At 47.7% G+C, this 17,721-nt stretch overlaps 1 protein-coding gene across 1 annotated transcript in view; it reads right to left on the bottom strand.

Annotated features, from left to right (window-relative positions):
- LOC147111333 (host cell factor 1-like) overlaps positions 1-17,721 on the bottom strand; it is a 121,298-nt gene that overhangs the window by 24,246 nt on the left and 79,331 nt on the right. Inside the window, exons 16-20 of the mRNA XM_086002123.1 lie at positions 17,299-17,498; positions 14,966-15,224; positions 13,849-14,009; positions 4,335-4,767; positions 1,485-1,787 (exon numbers count right to left, since the gene is read on the bottom strand). Of these exons, the coding sequence (XP_085858249.1) occupies positions 1,485-1,787; positions 4,335-4,767; positions 13,849-14,009; positions 14,966-15,224; positions 17,299-17,498 (1,356 nt within the window). The remainder of the gene's footprint in view (positions 1-1,484; positions 1,788-4,334; positions 4,768-13,848; positions 14,010-14,965; positions 15,225-17,298; positions 17,499-17,721) is intronic.

Genomic DNA, 17,721 nt, shown 5'->3' with positions numbered 1-17,721 from the left:
AAAAAAGTGGTACCGTACTTGTCTGAGTTAATACGCTACTTTGGAATGCTTGGGTATCCAATCTGAATGGGATGTTCCTACCCATTGCTGTTACTACAGTAGTGTAGAGATTATGGTACTGGACTAACAGCTTCGAGGTTGAGAGGTCACATGCCATGTTGTGAACCTGAATTGCCAGCTGGCACCGGCTGGGGGAAAAGTGACCATGAAAGCTGCTAGACTGTTGTAAAAACCCATCTAGTCCACCGGCGTGCTGCCGGGAAGCTGCCACCTCTACCTGGTCTGGCCAGCACTGGACTCCAGGTCCACATCACGTGGTCAGCTCAAAGCTCGAGCAAGGCACTTGGTGAAACTATGGCTCTAAAATGCCACCGTACCCTTCTCGCGCGGCTGTACCACCATCGGCCACATCCTGAAAACAACAACTTGCATTTATATAGCGCCTTTAACGTAGTAAAACGTTCCAAGGTGCTTCACAGGAGTGTAAATCTCACAAAATTTGACAATGAGCCACGTAAGGAGATATTAGGACAGATGAGTTTTAAAGAGCTTCTTAAAAGAAGAGATGTGTAGAGGGGCATAAGAACATAAGAAATAGGAGTCGTCGGCCATTCGAGCCTGCTCCGCCATTCAATAAGATCATGGCTGTTCTTCAACCTCAACTCCACTTTCCCGCCCGATCTCCATATCCCTCGATTCCCCTAGAGTCCAAAAATCTATCGATCTCAGCCTTGAATATATTCAACAACTGAGCCTCCACAGGGGACTGGTGTAGAGAATTCCAAAGATTCACCACCCGCTGAGTGAAGAAATTGCTCCTCATCTCAGTCCTAAGTGGCCGACCCCTCCCTGCATAGACCCTGTCAAGCCCTCTAAGAATTTTATATGTTTCAATGAGATCACCTCTCATTTCTTCTAAACTCTAGAGAATATAGGCCTAGTCTACTCAATCTCTTCTCACAGGACAATCCCCCCAACCCAGGAACCAGTCTGGTGAACCTTCGTTGCACTCCTTCTATGGCAAGTGTATCCTTCCTTAGGTAAGGAGAACAAAACTGTCCACAGTACTCCAGGTTTAGGGAGGGAATTCCAGAGATTAGGGCCTTGGCAGCTGACGGCACGATTAAAATCAGGGATGTGTAAGAGGCCAGAATTCGAGGAGTGCAGAGATATCGGAGGGTTGGAGGCAATGCTCCCTTTCGTTTTTTTTGGGTGCACAGGCTCTTTAACTGCCTGTGTGGGGCCTCCAGACAGCGGTGCGGCTTAACAGGGAACACTGGTTGTAGGGCTGGAGGAGGTTACAGAGATAGTGAGGTGAGGCCACAGAGGGATTTGAAAACAAGGAGGATATTTTAGAATCGGAGCAGGAGCCAATGCAGTTAGCCATCACAGGGAGTGATGGGTGAACGAGTCAGGATACGGGCGGCAGAGTTTTGGCTGACAACAGACGAGGAAAAAAAAAAAGCTATTTTGCCGTAACTCACCTGTGGTCTTCAGAATAGGCATCGGAACACTTGCGACCGCGCTGGCCAGTTCCTGTGGCCCATTGGTCTCCGAGGTAGCATCGTTGAGACTATCTGCTGGCGCTAGTGTCTCTGCTGGCCGGGAGGGCTGGTTGCTCTCTGCAGCTTGCTGCTGGCGTGCTCTTTCTATGTCCTGCTGTGCAAGCTCGGCTAGCGGTACGATAGACTGCAGGGACACCAGCGTCTGTAGTGCCTGGTGCGACAGCTGTGCCGGCTGTATTGGTGCTAAATCTGTCGGTGAGGTATCCATGGGCTCTTGCCTGGCTGCAGTTTAAAGAAGGGGACAAATGGTAACTAACTAAAAACTGCTGCAGCATTGGTAAAAATCAGCAGCTCGCAGAGCACAAAAATTGGGTAATTATTTACCAGGACTGCACACATCAGTTATAAAAAGAAAACACCCAGGAACGCTGGAATGTCTATTAACGTATTAAAAGAGAAGAAACAGAAAATGCTGGCAATACACTGTGGGTTTGTCAGAATCTGAAAACAGCAGACAGGTTAATGTTTTGGGTGGACATTCTTCATAAGAACTGGCGAAGGCCATCACCGCCGCCCTTCCCTATTCTGCGGTGAAGAATCGGAGACTAGAATGATAGAGGATACCTGCAATGCCCATCTGCAGGGCTCCTCCTCCACCTGGCGTCATGTGCAAGTGTACAGCACTTGATTGGCACCCCATCCACCACCAGCGCACCGTGGCTGCACAGTTTGCCATCTACAAGATGCACTGCAGCAACTTGCCAAGGCTTCTTCAACAGCACCTCCCAAACCTGTAACTGCTACCACCTAGAAGGATGAGGGCAGCAGGCGCATGGGAACACCACCACCTCCAAGTTCCCCTCCAAGTCACACACCATCCTGACTTGGAAATATATTGGTCGTTCCTTCATCATCGCCAGGTCAAAATCCTGGAACTCCCTCCTCAACAGCACTGTGGGAGTACCTTCACCACACGGACTGCAGCGGTTCAAGAAGACGGCTCACCACCACCCTCTTAAGGGCAATTAGGAATGGGCAAGAAATGCTGGCCTTGCCAGCGACGCCCACATCCCATGGACGAATGAAAAAAATGCAGATCCGAGTGAACAGAGACAGCAGTTTACCTGTGCTGGAGGCATTTTAAGAACAGTGTGTTCTCGCATAGAAACATAGAAGATAGGAGTAGGCCATTCGGCCCCTCGAGCCTGCTCCGCCATTCAATGAGATCATGGCTGATCATCCAAATTCAGTATCCGGTCCCTGCCTTCTACATAAGAACATATCCCTTGATCCCTTTAGCCTTAAGAAATATATCTAACTCCTTCTTGAATATATTTAATGAATTGGCCTCTACTGCCTTCTGTGGTAGAGAATTCCACAGGTTCACCACTCTCTGGGTGAAGAAATTCCTCCTCATTTCTGTCCTAAATGGCCTACCCCTTATCCTTAGACTGTGACCCCTGGTTCTGGACTCCCCCGCCATCGGGAACATCCTTCCTGCATCTAGTCTGTCTAGTCCTGTTAGAATTTTATACGTTTCAATGAGATCTCCGCTCATTCTTCTAAACTCCAGTGAGTATAAGCCCAATCGACCCAATCTCTCCTCATACGTCATTCCTGCCATCCCAGGTATCAGCCTGGTGAATCTTCGCTGCACTCCCTCCATGGCAAGAACATCTTTCCTCAGATAAGGTGACCAAAACTGCACACAATACTCAAGGTGTGGTCTCACCAAGGCCCTGTACAACTGCAGCAAGACATCCTTGTTCCTGTACTTAAACCCTCTCGCTACGAAGGCCAACATACCATTTGCCTTCTCAACATTCCACGCAGTGAAAGACGCACCACTAACCTCATCCTGCTTGCCTGAAGCAGGGACAGGCCTCACAGAACGGCTCCTGTCCAGTGGGGTTTGTGCTCACTGAAGCACGCAACTCGCATCATCTCCAGTATCTGCCCGAAACCCAATTAACAAACAGCGATCACCTTTTCCGCTGTTTCCCAATTTCCCCCCTCATCCTCTCCTTGCTGGTGTACAGTTCCACGGGCAGCATGTGCCCTCTGTAACCTTGCCTAGGTAGACGCTCTCCACGTGGTCACAAGCAACGAGCCTTGGGTCAGACCCCATCTGGAGTATTGCATACGGTTTTGGGCACCGCACCTCAGGAAAGATATATTGGCCTTGGAGGGGGTGCAATGCAGATTCACTGGAATTGTACCAGAGTTAAAACACGAGGACAGGTTGCATAGACCAGGCTTGTATTCCCTTGAGTTTAAAAGATTGACGGGTGATCCGATTGCGGTGTTGAAAATGCTATAAAGGATTCGATAGGGTAGGTACGAAGAAACTATTTCCTCTGGTGGGGGAAATCAAGAATGAGGTATATAATCTTAAAATAGCTCGGCCATTTAAAGTGGGAAATCAGGAAACACTTCTTCCACACAAAGGGTAGCGGAAATCTGGAACTCCCCTGAAAGGCTGTGGGTCAATTGGAGTTCAAGACTGAGATCGATAGATGTTTGTTGGGTAAGGGGATCAAGGGATATGGAGCAGAGGTGGGTAAATGAAGTTGAGCTATAGATCAGCCATGATCTTATTGAATGGCGGAGCAGGCTCGAGGGGCCGTAAGGCCTACTCCTGCTCCCAATTCTTATGTTCTTAGGAATCGGCTACAGAACTGCGGAGGTGATCACAATCACGCCCACGCCATCCGTGCAATGTTTTTGTTTGGACGACCGTGCCTCTAGCTTAGCTTGCCGTCACTTGTAACCATACGTCCCACTTACTACCCACAGAGTTTGGAATCAAGTTCTGCACCGTGCACCTACCTGCTGCCGCAGCCTCTTTAGACGCCAGAGCCGCCTGGGCCGCCGCTTGTGCCGCTGCTGCCGCCACCGTCCTGGCTTCTTTCTCCAGCGCCGCTGAGCGGGCTGCCTCCTCGGCGGCTGCTGCCACGGCCAGCTCCTCGGGGGACAGGCCCAACTCGGCGAGGGTCTCGGGTCGGCTGTCGGCCAGCAGCTCCCGAGGAGGGAGGAGCTGGTCCTGCTGAAGGCTGACGCTGGGCTGAGGTTGCTGCGCGCGTGTCGCAGCGGTTTCTCTGTTCACAACGCCGGGGACCAGAACTACTTCCAGTTTTGCTCGAGGAGCCAATGTGACATTGGCTGCAGTGCCGGATGAGCTGGCAGGCAGAATCTGTCCAACAGTCTGTCCCACTGTAGACACGGAACCTTGCTCACTGTTATTTTCAGTTGATGGGGCTGCCTGCAGGGAGAAAAATAATTTGGGAGCTCAAAGATTTATTCTTATTCACTATATTGTGATACCAATGACCTGGACTTCATTTAATTAAGCCACAGCACCAGCTAGTTGCAGCTCCAAGAACTGCACGGAACAATCAATAATCAATCTGGAATACTCAGAAGGAATTAACCTGAAATTCGAAGTGTCTGATCTCCAGCTCTTCAGTGATGTTAGCCAGAAATTCAACCAGGGGCTTGGGCAACTCACGGTCATCCTCAGTTCACCGAGAACAGCAGCAAATCAAAACAAAAAAACACATACTGCGAATACCAGCTCCCCCCTTGGCTAAACAGTAGGGAGGAAATCCTCTTGGAATTTCACCAAATAAGGAAACCACAATTGCTAGCAATAAAAAAAACCACTTGCATGAAATCAGAATTGGTGAACTGAATGAAATACTTTGTGATGGTACTGGGGAGGCCTGTCAGAATTATCTGAGCTGCAAGAGTTAAGTGCACTGAAGTCCCAACACTGTTTACATGGTGTGAAAGGTGCACGAGTGTGTGTGTGCGTGTGTGTGTGTGTGTGTGTGTGTGTGTGTGTGTGTGTGTGAGTGAGCGACACGTGGGCCTGTAAGGACATGGCCCATTTATCAAGTATAGATACAGGTTAGCAAAAGCCAAGGCTCAGGGACACACAAGTAAGCACAGAGGTACTGCTGCAGTTTAACCATTTACAACTAGGCAACCTACCAAAAGAGCACGATCAGCTTCTCACTGCTGCTCCAACCAGGACCAGAGTATATGGCTGCTGGGCTATCTGGTATGAGTGGGAAGAATTCAAGCTCTCTGAGAAAGGTCTACATCTCCAAGTCCCATTAACAAGCTAGGCCAGCTGCTCATCATCTGCGTCCAGGAGTGCCCCAGACCGGCATGGCTCATGTATCAGATTACCAAGTCTGCCAGAAATGTCAACTTAAAGCAGCTCAAAAGGACCATGCTTACTAGTTGGTCACTAGACAACTGATGAATGTGGATTTGAATGTGAATTGCAGATACAGGAAACTCTCGATTTACCGGCACCTAAATAACCGGAAATCTCCGTTAACCGGCAAAATTCAGGAGTAGGTTCAGGTACGTTTTACTTCATATTAGTGGCCGTTCCTGGATCCCTGCACCTGTTGCTATGCAACAGGGATGCCTGGATCTGTGGCCGTGTACGGGGCTCTCGTACCTTTTACTATACCTCTCTGTAATCCGGACTTTTTGATAAACCGGCACCACGCCGGTCCCGGATAAAAAAAAGAATTTCCTGTATTAGGAGCCGTTAGTGAGCAGCACAACTCACCATAACATCGGTGAATGCATTGCCATCCTGGCCAGAGCACAGACAAACGTCTTACCCCCACCCCCCCGAACGGTGGCTTCACCGGTTGGAGATGTCGAGATTTAGCAGCAGCTGCTTACCATTCTACAACCAAATCAGTCAGACACCAATCTCGGGATAAATGAGCACATGGTCTCATACCTGGCCTCCAGGTAGTGTTTACCAGTAGCTACTGCTCAAGTTTCCTAATCAGCTATTTAATGGACATTAGTTTTACATGCCACAAGATTAACCCGCCTTTGGACTTGGATGCCATCAAAGAAAAACACAAAGGAGTAGCCAGACCAGATACAGATGGAGTCTGTCCCTTACAATGCCATCCAAGAAGATACCGATTAGGATGGGCGACACTGGACAACCATGCCTCACTTTAAGAGAAATAGGTTCAGTGATTCTTCCAACTCCCGTACACGGATGGTGGGGCTACAGTACACGTCGCAGGTAAATGCGAAGATTTGGCCATGTATCCCCATAGCTTCTAGCTTAATAATGAGGCTTTATGCCGAGGCTGAAGGCGAATGCTAGCAGATTTCCCTGGGCCTTATAACAATTTGCATTCTCTTTAAAGCTACAACATGTCATACACATTCCTCACAAGCATTAAATTTAGCCTGTCCTTTTCCATAACTCTGTGGGCCTGCGAAGCACCCAATGTGTGTGCCTCGACAGCTTGAAGAACTAACTACGGAGCGTGTGAAATCAGTTAGATTCCGCAGCAATTTTCAGTCTCACTAGGATGCCACTTCCACAACCCTGTTCACCAGTCTCAGAAGGGAGGTTTGGGAGGTGCTGTCGAAGAAAACCTCCGAAACACATGACTTCTACCGCCTAGAAGGACAAGGGCAGCAGGTGCATGGGAACACCACCACCTCCAAGTCACACACCATCCTGTCTTGGAAATATATCGGCTGTTCCTTCATCATCGCTGGGTGGATAGAAAGGAACTTTTCCCCTTAGTAGAGGGGTCAATAACAAGGGGGCATAGATTCAAGGTAAGGGGCAGGAGGTTTAGAGGGGATTTGAGGAAACACTTTTTCACCCAGAGGGTGGTTGGAATCTGGAACTCGCTGCCTGAAAGGGCGGTAGAGGCAGGAACCCTCAACATTCAAGAAGCATTTGGATGAGCACTTGAAATGCCATAGCATACAAGGCTATGGACCAAATGCTGGAAAATGGGATTAGATTAGATAGGACTTGATGGCCGGCGCAGATGCGATGGGCCGAAGGGCCTCTTTCTGTGCTGTATAACTCTATGACTCTAAAATCCTGGAACCCCCTCCCTAACAGCACTGTGGGAGTACCTTCACCACACCTGCAGCGGTTCACCACCACCTTGTCAAGGGCAATTAGGGATGGGCAATAAAGGCAGGCCTTGCCAGCGATGCCCACATCCCAGGAACGAATAATAAAAAGGGCAGCTCCAAGGTTAGCCAGCTTTGGCACGGTTTTCCAAGCCTATTGCAGTTTTCCCCTCCTACCCAACTCAACAAGAGCAGTTTTTCATCTATCCAAGCATATTTCTTAGCATTAGTTAGATGACACAATATGGGCTCCACTTCCTCTCGGCAAACAGGCTCATTAAGGCTTTTATTCTGTGCAGCACACTATTATGAACTGTTGGGTCAAATGCCAACTCAGTTTGACACTTTCTCTAGACTCTGTCCTCACAGGATCGCTGCAGAGCACCAGACGTAAGTAATTAGCATTTTTGACCATGATGGACAAGACTTTAGTCAACAAAAAATGGATTGCAGATTATTTTTGCTATGGTGTGCCCTTGCAGATGAATGCAGCCCACCAATCCTACTTCAGTTGCCTAACGACAATTTTTGCCTCATCTACCTTTGCACCAGCTTGTGATTGTACTAAAAAGGCTTCAAGTACAGCTTCAAAGACCCTCTGGTTTTGTCCAACAGACCACCAAGGGGCTACTGAGAGCAAGGAACTTCAAGTAATTAATATCAGTAGAGAAAAAGTACTAGAGAAACTAATGGGACTAAAAGCCGGCAAATCCCCTGCACCTGATGGCCCACATCCTAGGGTCCTAAAAGAGGTGGCTGCAGAGATAGTGGATGCATTGGTTGTGATCTTCCAAAATTCCCGAGATTCAGGAAAGGTCCCAGCGGATTGGAAGGTAGCAAATGCTATTCAATAAAAGGAAGGAGAGAGAAAACCGGGAATACAGACCAGTTAGCCTGATCAGTCGTCAGGAAAACGCTGAAATCTATTGGTAAGGAAGTGGTAACAGGGTACTTAGAAAGTCATATGATTAGGCAGAGTCTACATGGTTTTATGAAAGGGAAATCGTGTTTAAACATTTTTTAAAAAATTGGCAGAGTTTTTTGAGGATGTAACGAGCAGGATAAAGGGGAACCAGTGGATGTAGTATATTTGGATTTCCAAAAGATGCCACATAAAGGTTGTTAAGCAAGATAAGGGCACATGGGGTTGGGGGTAAGGCATTAGCATGGATAAAGGATTGGTTAACGGACAGAAAACAGAGAGTAGGGATAAACAGGTCATTTTCAGGTTGGCAGGCTGTAACTAGTGGGGTGCCGCAAGGATCAGTGTTGGGGCCTCAGCTATTTACAATCTATATTAATGACTTAGATGAAGGGACCGAGTGCAATGTATCCAAGTTTGCTGATGATACAAGGCTAGGTGGGGAAAGTAAGCTGTGAGGAGGATGCAAAGAGCCTGCAAAGGGATATAGACAGGTTAAGTGAGTGGGCAATAAGGTGGCAGATGGAGTATAATGTGGGGAAATGTGAGATTATTCATTTTGGTAGGAAGAATAGAAAAACAATATTTTTTTTAATGGTGAGAAAGTATTAAATGTTGGTGTTCGGAGAGATTTGGGTGTCCGAGTACAAGAAACAGCTAGCATGCAGGTACAGCAAGCAATCAAGAAGGCAAATGGCATGTTGGCCTTTATTGCTAGAGGGTTGAAGTACAACAGTAAACAAGTCTTGCTACAACTGAACACATCTGGAGTACTGTGCACAGTTTTGGCCTCCTTATTTAAGGAAGGATATAGTTGCCTTAGAGGCAGCGCAACGAAGGTTCACTAGATTGATCCCTGGGATTAGGGACCAAAAAGGAGACCGATGCATGGAGGCAGAGGGTGTGGCCAAGGTGCTAAATGAGTACTTTGCATTGTCTTCACCAAGAAAGAAGATGCTGCCATAGACATAGTGAAGGAGGTGGTGGAGGAGATACTGGCTGGGATAAAAATTGATAAAGAGGAGGTACTAGAAAGGCTGGCTGTGCTTAAAGCAGATAAGTCACCAGGACCAGATGGGATGCATCTTAGGATGCTGAGGGAAGTGAAGGAAGAAATTGCGGAGGCACTGGCCATAATATTCCAATCCTCCTTAGAAATGGGGGGGGTGGTGCCAGAGGACTGGAGAATTGCAAATGTTACACCTTTGTTCAAAAAAGGGTGTAAAGATAAACCCAACAACTACAGGCCAGTCAGTTTAACCTCGGTAGTGGGGAAGCTTTTAGAAACAATAATCAGGGACAAAATTAACAGTCACTTGGACAAGTGTGGAACAATTAAGGAAAGCCAGCACGGATTTGTTAAAGGCAAATTGTGTTTAACCAACTTGATCGAGTTTTTTGATGAGGTAACAGAGAGGGTTGATGAGGACATTGCGGTTGATGTGGTGTACATGGATTTCCAAAAGGCGTTCGACAAAGTGCCACATAATAGGTTTGCCAGCAAAGTTGAAGCCCATGGAATAAAAGGGACAGTGGCAGCATGCATACAAAAATTGGCTAAGTGACAGGAAACAGTACACACAGAAACACACACAGTGCAGATAGAGGCCATTTCGGCCCATCGAGCCTGCACCGACACATATCCCACCCGATCCCTGTAACCCCTACACCAACAGATATCCCACCCTATCCCCACGTATTTAATCCCCCTAACACTAAGGGTCAATTTATCATAGCCAATCAACCTAACCTGCACATCTTTGGACTGTGGGAGGAAACCGGAGCACCCGGAGGAAACCCACGCAAACACGGGGAGAATGTGCAAACTCCACACAGACAGTCGCCCGAGGCCGGATTCGAACCCGGGTCCCTGGCGCTGTGAGGCAACAGTGCTAACCACTATGCCACCGTGCTGCCCCAGTAGCGGTGAACCATTGATTTTCAGACTGGAGGAAGGTATACAATGGTGTTCCCCAGGGGTCGGTTCTAGGACCACTGCTTTTCTTGATATATATTAATGACTTGGATGCGGGTGTACAGGGCACAATTTCAAAATTTGCAGATGACACAAAACTTGGAAGTATTGCGAATAGTGACGAGGAGTGTGATACTTTAGGAAGGATGTGAAGGCCTTAGAGAAGGTGCAAAGGAGATTTACAAGAACAATTCCATGGATGAGGGACTTCAGTTATGTGGATAGACTAGAGAAGCTGGGGCTGTCCTCTTTAGAGCAGAGAAGAGCGAGAAGAGATTTGATAGAGGTGTTCAAATATTGAGGGGCCTGGACAGAGTAGATAAAGAGGAACTGTTCCCATTGGCGGAAGGGTCGAGAACCAGAGGTCACAGATTTAAGGTGATTGGCAAAAGAACCAAAGGTGACATAAGAAAAAACTTTTTTTACGCAGCGAGTGATTAGGATCTGGAATGCACTCTCTGAAAAGGGTGGTGGAGGCAGATTCAATCGTGGCTTTCAAAAGGGATGTGGTTAAGTACCTGAAGGGAAAAAAATTGCAGGGCTACGGGGAAAGGGTGGGGGAGTGGGACTGGCTGAAGTGCTCTTGCAGAGAGCCGGCACGGGCTCGACGGGCCGAACGGCCTTATTCCGTGCTGTAACCATTCTATGATGAGAGGATTGTCCTATGAGGAGAGATTGAGCCTATACTCTCTGGAGTTTAGAAGAATGAGAGGTGATTTCATTGAAACATACAAGATTCTGAGGGGGATTGACAAGGTAGATGCTGAAAGATTGTTTCCCCTGGCTGGAGTGTCTAGAATTAGGGGCATAGTCGCAGGTTAAGGGGTCGGTCATTTAAGACTGAGCTGATGAGGAATTTCTTCACTCAGAGGGTGGTGAATCTTTGGAATTCTCTGCCCCAAAGTGCTGTGGATGCTTAGTCATTGAGTACATTCAAGGCTGAGACAGCTAGTTTTTTGGACTCCAGAGGAATTAAGGGAAATGTTGAAAGGGCAGGAAAGTGGAGTTGAGGTCGAAGATCAGCCATGATCTTGCTGAATGACAGAGCAGGCTCGAGGGCCCGTATGGTCTGCTCCTAATTCTTATGTTCTCTTTGCAGCTACTTTGGCAGGACCCTGTTTATTGGGGTAAACAGTCAGCAGGCTCTACCTTCAGGTTCTTTATGACTTTGGTGGCCGAGGATTGAATTGCTCCGTAGCTATTAAATCTGCCCCCATCGGCAGTCACACGGACCTGGTCCCAGACGTCCGAGCTGACAATATCCTTTTCCGTGGTCGGGTACCGTGGCCCAATCACTTGTAGCACAGAGGACAACAGCTGCTCTGACCTGGCAGTCGCCCACTGTTTGCGGAGCAGGCGAGGGGGCCAAGTAGCCTATTCCTGCTCCCATTTCTTATGTTACGGGGCAACATTTTGCCCAAGACAGCTTTTGAAGGAAGGCAATAAACCAGCAGAAGTTTCCCAGAGAGATCGAACAATACAATTGAAAGCAAAGGACACGCCAAATTATTCACAGCCATGTGACTGAGTGCTACATCGCTCTGAACCCCACGTTGATGCCACATAGTTGGCCAACCTTGGATAGGAAGCACTAAGCACCGCTGTTGGAGGCATCTGCACCCCAGGCCTGACACATTCCACTCATCTATAAAGAGCAATGGACAGTCAGAAAACTGTTCTGCAAGGCCAACCAGAGACAGGTAAAGGTGTATACCTATCCACCCTCTCTCAGGTGGATGTAAAAGATCCCATGGCAGTATCCGAAGAGGAGCAGGGGGAGCTCTCCCCGGTGTCCTGTGGCCAATGTTTCTCCTTAAACCAACACCGAAAAGAGAGAGATTATCCGGTCATTATCACATTGCTGTTTGTGGGAGCTTGCTGTGCGTAAATTGGCTGTTGCGTTTCCTACATTACAACACTGACGACACTTCAAAAAGTACTTCATTGGTTGTTAAGCACTTTGGGACGTCCTGAGGCTGTGAAATATAAGTCTGTCTTTCAATTTTAGCTGTTTGATAGGTGGGTGTGCTCAGCAGAGGGTCCCAAATGCCCCCCTATAGCGAGGAAGAGGCAAGGAAAAAGAATTCTAATCACTCCAAGCCGTGTAGTGCTTACACAACAGAAGCCCAGAGGCAGGAACACAAAGGTATGGTAAAAATTAAACTGAAACACCAGAGAAAATTTAAAAAAAAAGTTTCAATTGACTTATGTACAAAAGGATAGGATTATCTTGTTACTGAAAAACAAAGACCAGGATTTCAATCTGCCCAGAATGCACCTTAGATGTATCAAAGTTCAATTTTTTTGTTTCAATAAGTCTTCCATTGATAGAGCACCTCATCACATTTCGTAAATTTCCCAAAATGCTTCACATGTCATCCTTAACTTTAACTTAGCCATCTTATTAGGCCCCCACCGCAAACTTTGTAACCGCGCCACTAATTCCATCCGGCTGCCTGCCTCAAGTTGAACCAGGCCGATTGCAACCTCGGCGTCTGTTTTGACTCCGAGCAGAGCTTCCGACCCCATATCCTCCCCAAAGAGACCGTGTACTTCCACCTCTAACATTGTTCAGCTCAACCCGTGCATCAGCCCATCTACTGATGAAAAACGTCATCCATGCCTTTGCAATCTCCAGGCTTGACTATTCCAATGCTCCCGACAGGCTCCCCTCCTCCAGCCTCCACAAACTGGAGCTCACCCAAAACTCTGCCTTTCCTGCACCACATCTGTCTCGCCTGTGTGCTCGCTGACCCGACACTGGTTCCCAGTCTCCCAACGTTTCAAATTTAAAACGCTCTCCTGCATGTTTAAAATCCCTTCATGTCCTCGCCCCCTCAGCCTCCGTAACCTACTCTAGCCCTACAATTCGGAGATCTCTGCTTTCCTGCAACTGTCCTCTTATGCATCCCCCAACTCCTTTCGCCCCACCATTTGTGGCCATGTCTTTGGTCGTCTAGACCCTACGCTCTGGAATTCCCTTCCTATACCTCTCCGACTCCCTCTCCTCATTCAAGATCTCTCTGAACAAGCTTTTAGTCACCCCTCCTTTGGCTCAGCACCCATTTTTGTCTGATTACACTTCTGTGAAGTGTTTTGGATTGTTTTTCTGTGTTAATGGTGCTATATAAATGCAAGTTATTCCAGTTGGTGTATGGAGATGAATACAGTATCCTGCTCTGCACAGCAAGATTCCAGAAAAAGCAATGAAATAAGTGACACGTCAATCAGTTTTTTTTGGTGGTGTTGGTTGAGGGAGGAGGAATGTTGACCCGGACACTTGGGAATGCCATGCTCTCTGAATAGTGCCACGGGATCTTTATATCCACATGGTTTAATGTCTCACCTGAAGGCTGGCTCCGCTGGCAATGCAGCATTCCCCAAATACGACACTGGCGTGCCGGAGGAAACTATCTGGAAACTCCCCATTATCGAATTAGTGAGCAAGCACTCAAGTGGGTTTAAGCCCACCTTCCTGTACCAGCGCCATACACCCGTGTAGCTCTTCCTCGCCTTACCTGTGTGGAGGGCCCAGGCGCAGGTGTGGACTGCGTTACCATGGTAACCGCCCCGCTCTGAGCCGTAGAGGCAGTGGTTGCGGTGTTTGTCGTTCCCGCTGTTGCTGTTTCACCGTGCACACTTTCAGGGATACCTTGACTGTTCATGGCAGGAGGCTGGACTGAAAAAAAGAAATTTAAATAGAAAATTATGTTAAGCTGTAGCTTCAATGTTGTTACAAGACTTATTTAGCTTATTGGTACCAGTACACTACAGGAAAAAAAAGACAACAGGCTTCATTATTAATAACAGAAAACGCTGGAAAAACTCAACAGGCCAGGCAACATCCATGGAGAGAGAAAGAGAGTCAACGTTTCAGGTCGAAACCCTTCTACAGTTCTGTAGAAGGGTTTTGACCTGAAATGTTGACTATTTCTCTCCACGGATGTTGCCTGGCCTGCTGAGTTTTTCCAGCATTTTCTGTTATTTCAGATTTCCAGCATCCGCAGTACTTTGCTATCGGCTTCATTACAGGAAACTTTCGATTTACCGACACATAAATAACCGGAAATCTCGGTTAACCGGCAAAATTCAGGAGTAGGTTTTACTTCATATTGTATTTGCCTTCTTCCAGCTGTAGCTGTGCAAGGGTGTGGCTGCAGCTGTTGCTAAGCTACAGAGACGCTTGGAACTTGTGGCCATTGTTCTACAGTCAGGGTTTGTTGCTTTATACGGAGTTATCAGCTCTCCCTATCTTTTACTATAGCGTTTGGTTATCCAGAATTTTTGATGAACCGGCACCACGTCGGTCCCGTCCGTGCCGGATAAAAAAAAGTTTCCTGTATTAAGCTTCCCTTGTGATAAATTAATCTCCAGTTACTAACTTGACAACGCATCATTAAAAGCTGGCCTACGATGAATGGCTACTTGGGTGAGACACAAGCAAAGGAACAGGAGGAGGCCGTTCAGCCCCTTGCGCCTGTTCAGCTATTCAATTAAAATCATGGCTGATCTGTATCTTAACTCCATCTCTGGCTATGATTAGATAGACAAGACAGCTATCTGGGGTGATTAACAAAAATAATAATGAGTAAGTCAGTAAACCAAACTATGCCCCGATTCCCGCTGTGCACTTACCCTGGTTCGCTGCAATGTTTGCTATGGTGGTTGTAGATGTGTTGGTGGTGTTGGTTTCTGACGTCTCGTGGGGAGGATTTGAACACCTCACCGGCACTTCTATCAACTCGAGCTGCTGGGTCTGAGTGCCAGAAGACATGGTGGAGACCCTAGAAGCTGCAACCAAAGCTGACCCGGAATTTACCAGCTGTTGTGCTTGCTGCGTCACCATGCCACTGGGGGAGGCGACGATCGTGACCCGGTTCGGCTCAGGCACGGGCTGAAAGGAATTCACATAGACACAGGTCAGAGATGGCAAATAGGAGAGGCCATGTCAACAGGTCATTGTACTTCACCCATTCAAAACCATTAATGGAAGGGTGCACAGCGACAAAGTACAAGCAATGGGCTGAATAAGATGGAGTTTTTGGGGAATTCCCTCTGCTGGATCAGCAGGCGACAGATCAGTGGGTAAATACAAGGCATGAAATCAAAATGTCTGGTCTGGGCCGAGCTAACTATTGTCAGCTGGGGGGTGGGGGGTGTTATAGTTGGCCGTGGGCTAGGGAGGAAAACATGGCCACTATTTCCAGCAGACCATGCTTGCACATGAAGGACAACCACCTGGGGAGATGCAGAAAGAAAGACAGACTTGCATTTCTACAGCGTCTTTCACGACCACCGGCTGGCCCAAAGCGCTTTACAGCCAATGAAGTACTTTTTCCAAGTGGAGTCACTGTTGTAATGTGGGAAACGCGGCAGCCAATTTGCACACAGCAAGCTCCCACAAACAGCAATGTGATAATGACCAGATAATCCTTTTTAGTGATGTTGATTGAGGGATAAATATTGGCCACGACAGCCTGGATTTTGTGCTCAAGTCTCTGGAGTGGGACTTGAACCCGCAACCTTCTGACTCAGAGGCGAGAGTGTGCTACCCACTGAGCCACTTAAAGGAAGGGTGGCCAGGCATTTGTTTGACCAAATCGTGCAAAAGGTCAATGCCTTAAGGGATGGGAGAGAAATTGGAAAACAAAAAGATGTACAGTATCGTCTATCACTAGCTGGTGGGCTCTATACGGGCCTCCTTTTTAATTCAGATTCTGGGACATCACCAACCATAAACCCTCCTGGCACTGACACTACTAACCTGGCTCCCTTGGCAGGGGATTCATAGGCCTAGAAATTCAGGCATGCCCATTTATGGGCACTGGGATCAATTCCCGTTCCTGAATGGAGACCCCCCCCACCCCCGAGGCGTATCCGATATTGGGCCTCCTTTCCATCTGGCCGGCGAGCAGCGGGCAGCAACAGGCAGCTTGCGGGCGAAGTGGCATTGAAGATAGAGCTTGTTCCTCCCATCTCCACATTCAGCCAAGTATATTTTACAACCTCACCTTGTTGGTTGGGGCCCAACAGGCGGTCCCTTTAATACCTGATTTTCTGTGTAGAGCCAGCGCCGGCTGCCTCAGGGCAAACCAATCTTGCAGTGGATGCCTCACACAGGCATTAGGCCCAATGCCCATTTCAGGCACGGGCACTGCAGGCTGATTTTTTTTTTGGACCTTTATCAATATGGCGGGAGACGCAATCCCGGCTCGTAATGAGCGCGCACTTCCTGCCTGCATATTGGAGGCTTAGGAGGCCGCTTAGCACCCAAAAAACAGGCGCTGGCAGGTCAAATTTCTAGGCTATATATAGGTTTTTGTTTAATGAGCCTACGAATATGCCACTGGCTTTAGAACTTTTTTAAAAATTAGCTCATGAGGTGTGGGCGTCGCTGGCAACGCCAGCATTTATTGCCCATCCCTAATTGCCCTCGAGACAGTGGTGGTGAGCCACCTTCTTCCACTGCTGCAGTCCGTGTGGTGAAGGGAGTCCCAGAATTTTGACCCAGAGATGAAGAGATGGCAATATATTTCCAAGTCAGGATGGCGTGTGACTTGGAGGTGATGGTGTTCTCATGAGTCTGCAAACACCAGCACCTGACTCACTGAATCCAAATTAAAATTAGATCAATATAAAAGCAACTTGTGTGCCTTGTCTGCTCTGGTGGTTGGGGATCAGTGTACTTCACACATTGTGGTAACTGCAGAGGTGTACTTCATCAGTCCCTGATGTAATATCCATCTGTCCCAGCACATCAAATACCATCTGTCCCAGCACATCAAATACCATCAAAGTTCTCTTTGCCAGGCTCTTGATCCACATCCATTAACCTTGCTACACTCAACTTTCCCATTGGAATGAAATAAGGGATCATTTTTAAAATCAACACCAACAATTTACAAGGTTTGGGTGCAATGTGGTCTGGTTAGGTGGGGGATAAAGTACTACTGCAATTGGGTTCCTACCTGAACGGTGATGATGGGAGCTGTGGAAGTGGTTCCAGTTACAGTGGCGAGTTTCTGAGTGGTGCTGGGGGATGCGCTGATTACCTGGCCGGTAAGGTTGGCGATGGTGCCAATGGGCGTGTTGATTGTGGGTGAAACAGAGGACACTCCTGTAAGTGTTGTGCCCATTGTACCCGCTAACGTCCCCAATGTATTTGCACCTAACAAACAATTTAAAAACAAAGTCAGTGAGAAAATTGAAACACAGCTTACAATTAATTCCAAATGCCAAAGACAAAAAATATACTTGAACCAAATTATCCCCGAGACTTTTATTTTAAGAACATTTGTAGACTCTTGTTCAAATTTCCATTTTTAGGCAAGTTCCCCCTTTTTGTTTTTGTGTTTCCACTCCATATTCTTTGTCCACCTGGCTTGACACCT

This window comes from Somniosus microcephalus, chromosome 11 (assembly GCF_052327205.1).
Source record: "Somniosus microcephalus isolate GS21.2 chromosome 11, FLI_Smic_1.0, whole genome shotgun sequence".
Taxonomy (NCBI): domain Eukaryota; kingdom Metazoa; phylum Chordata; class Chondrichthyes; order Squaliformes; family Somniosidae; genus Somniosus; species Somniosus microcephalus.
This window is presented reverse-complemented; position numbering and strand designations above follow the sequence as displayed.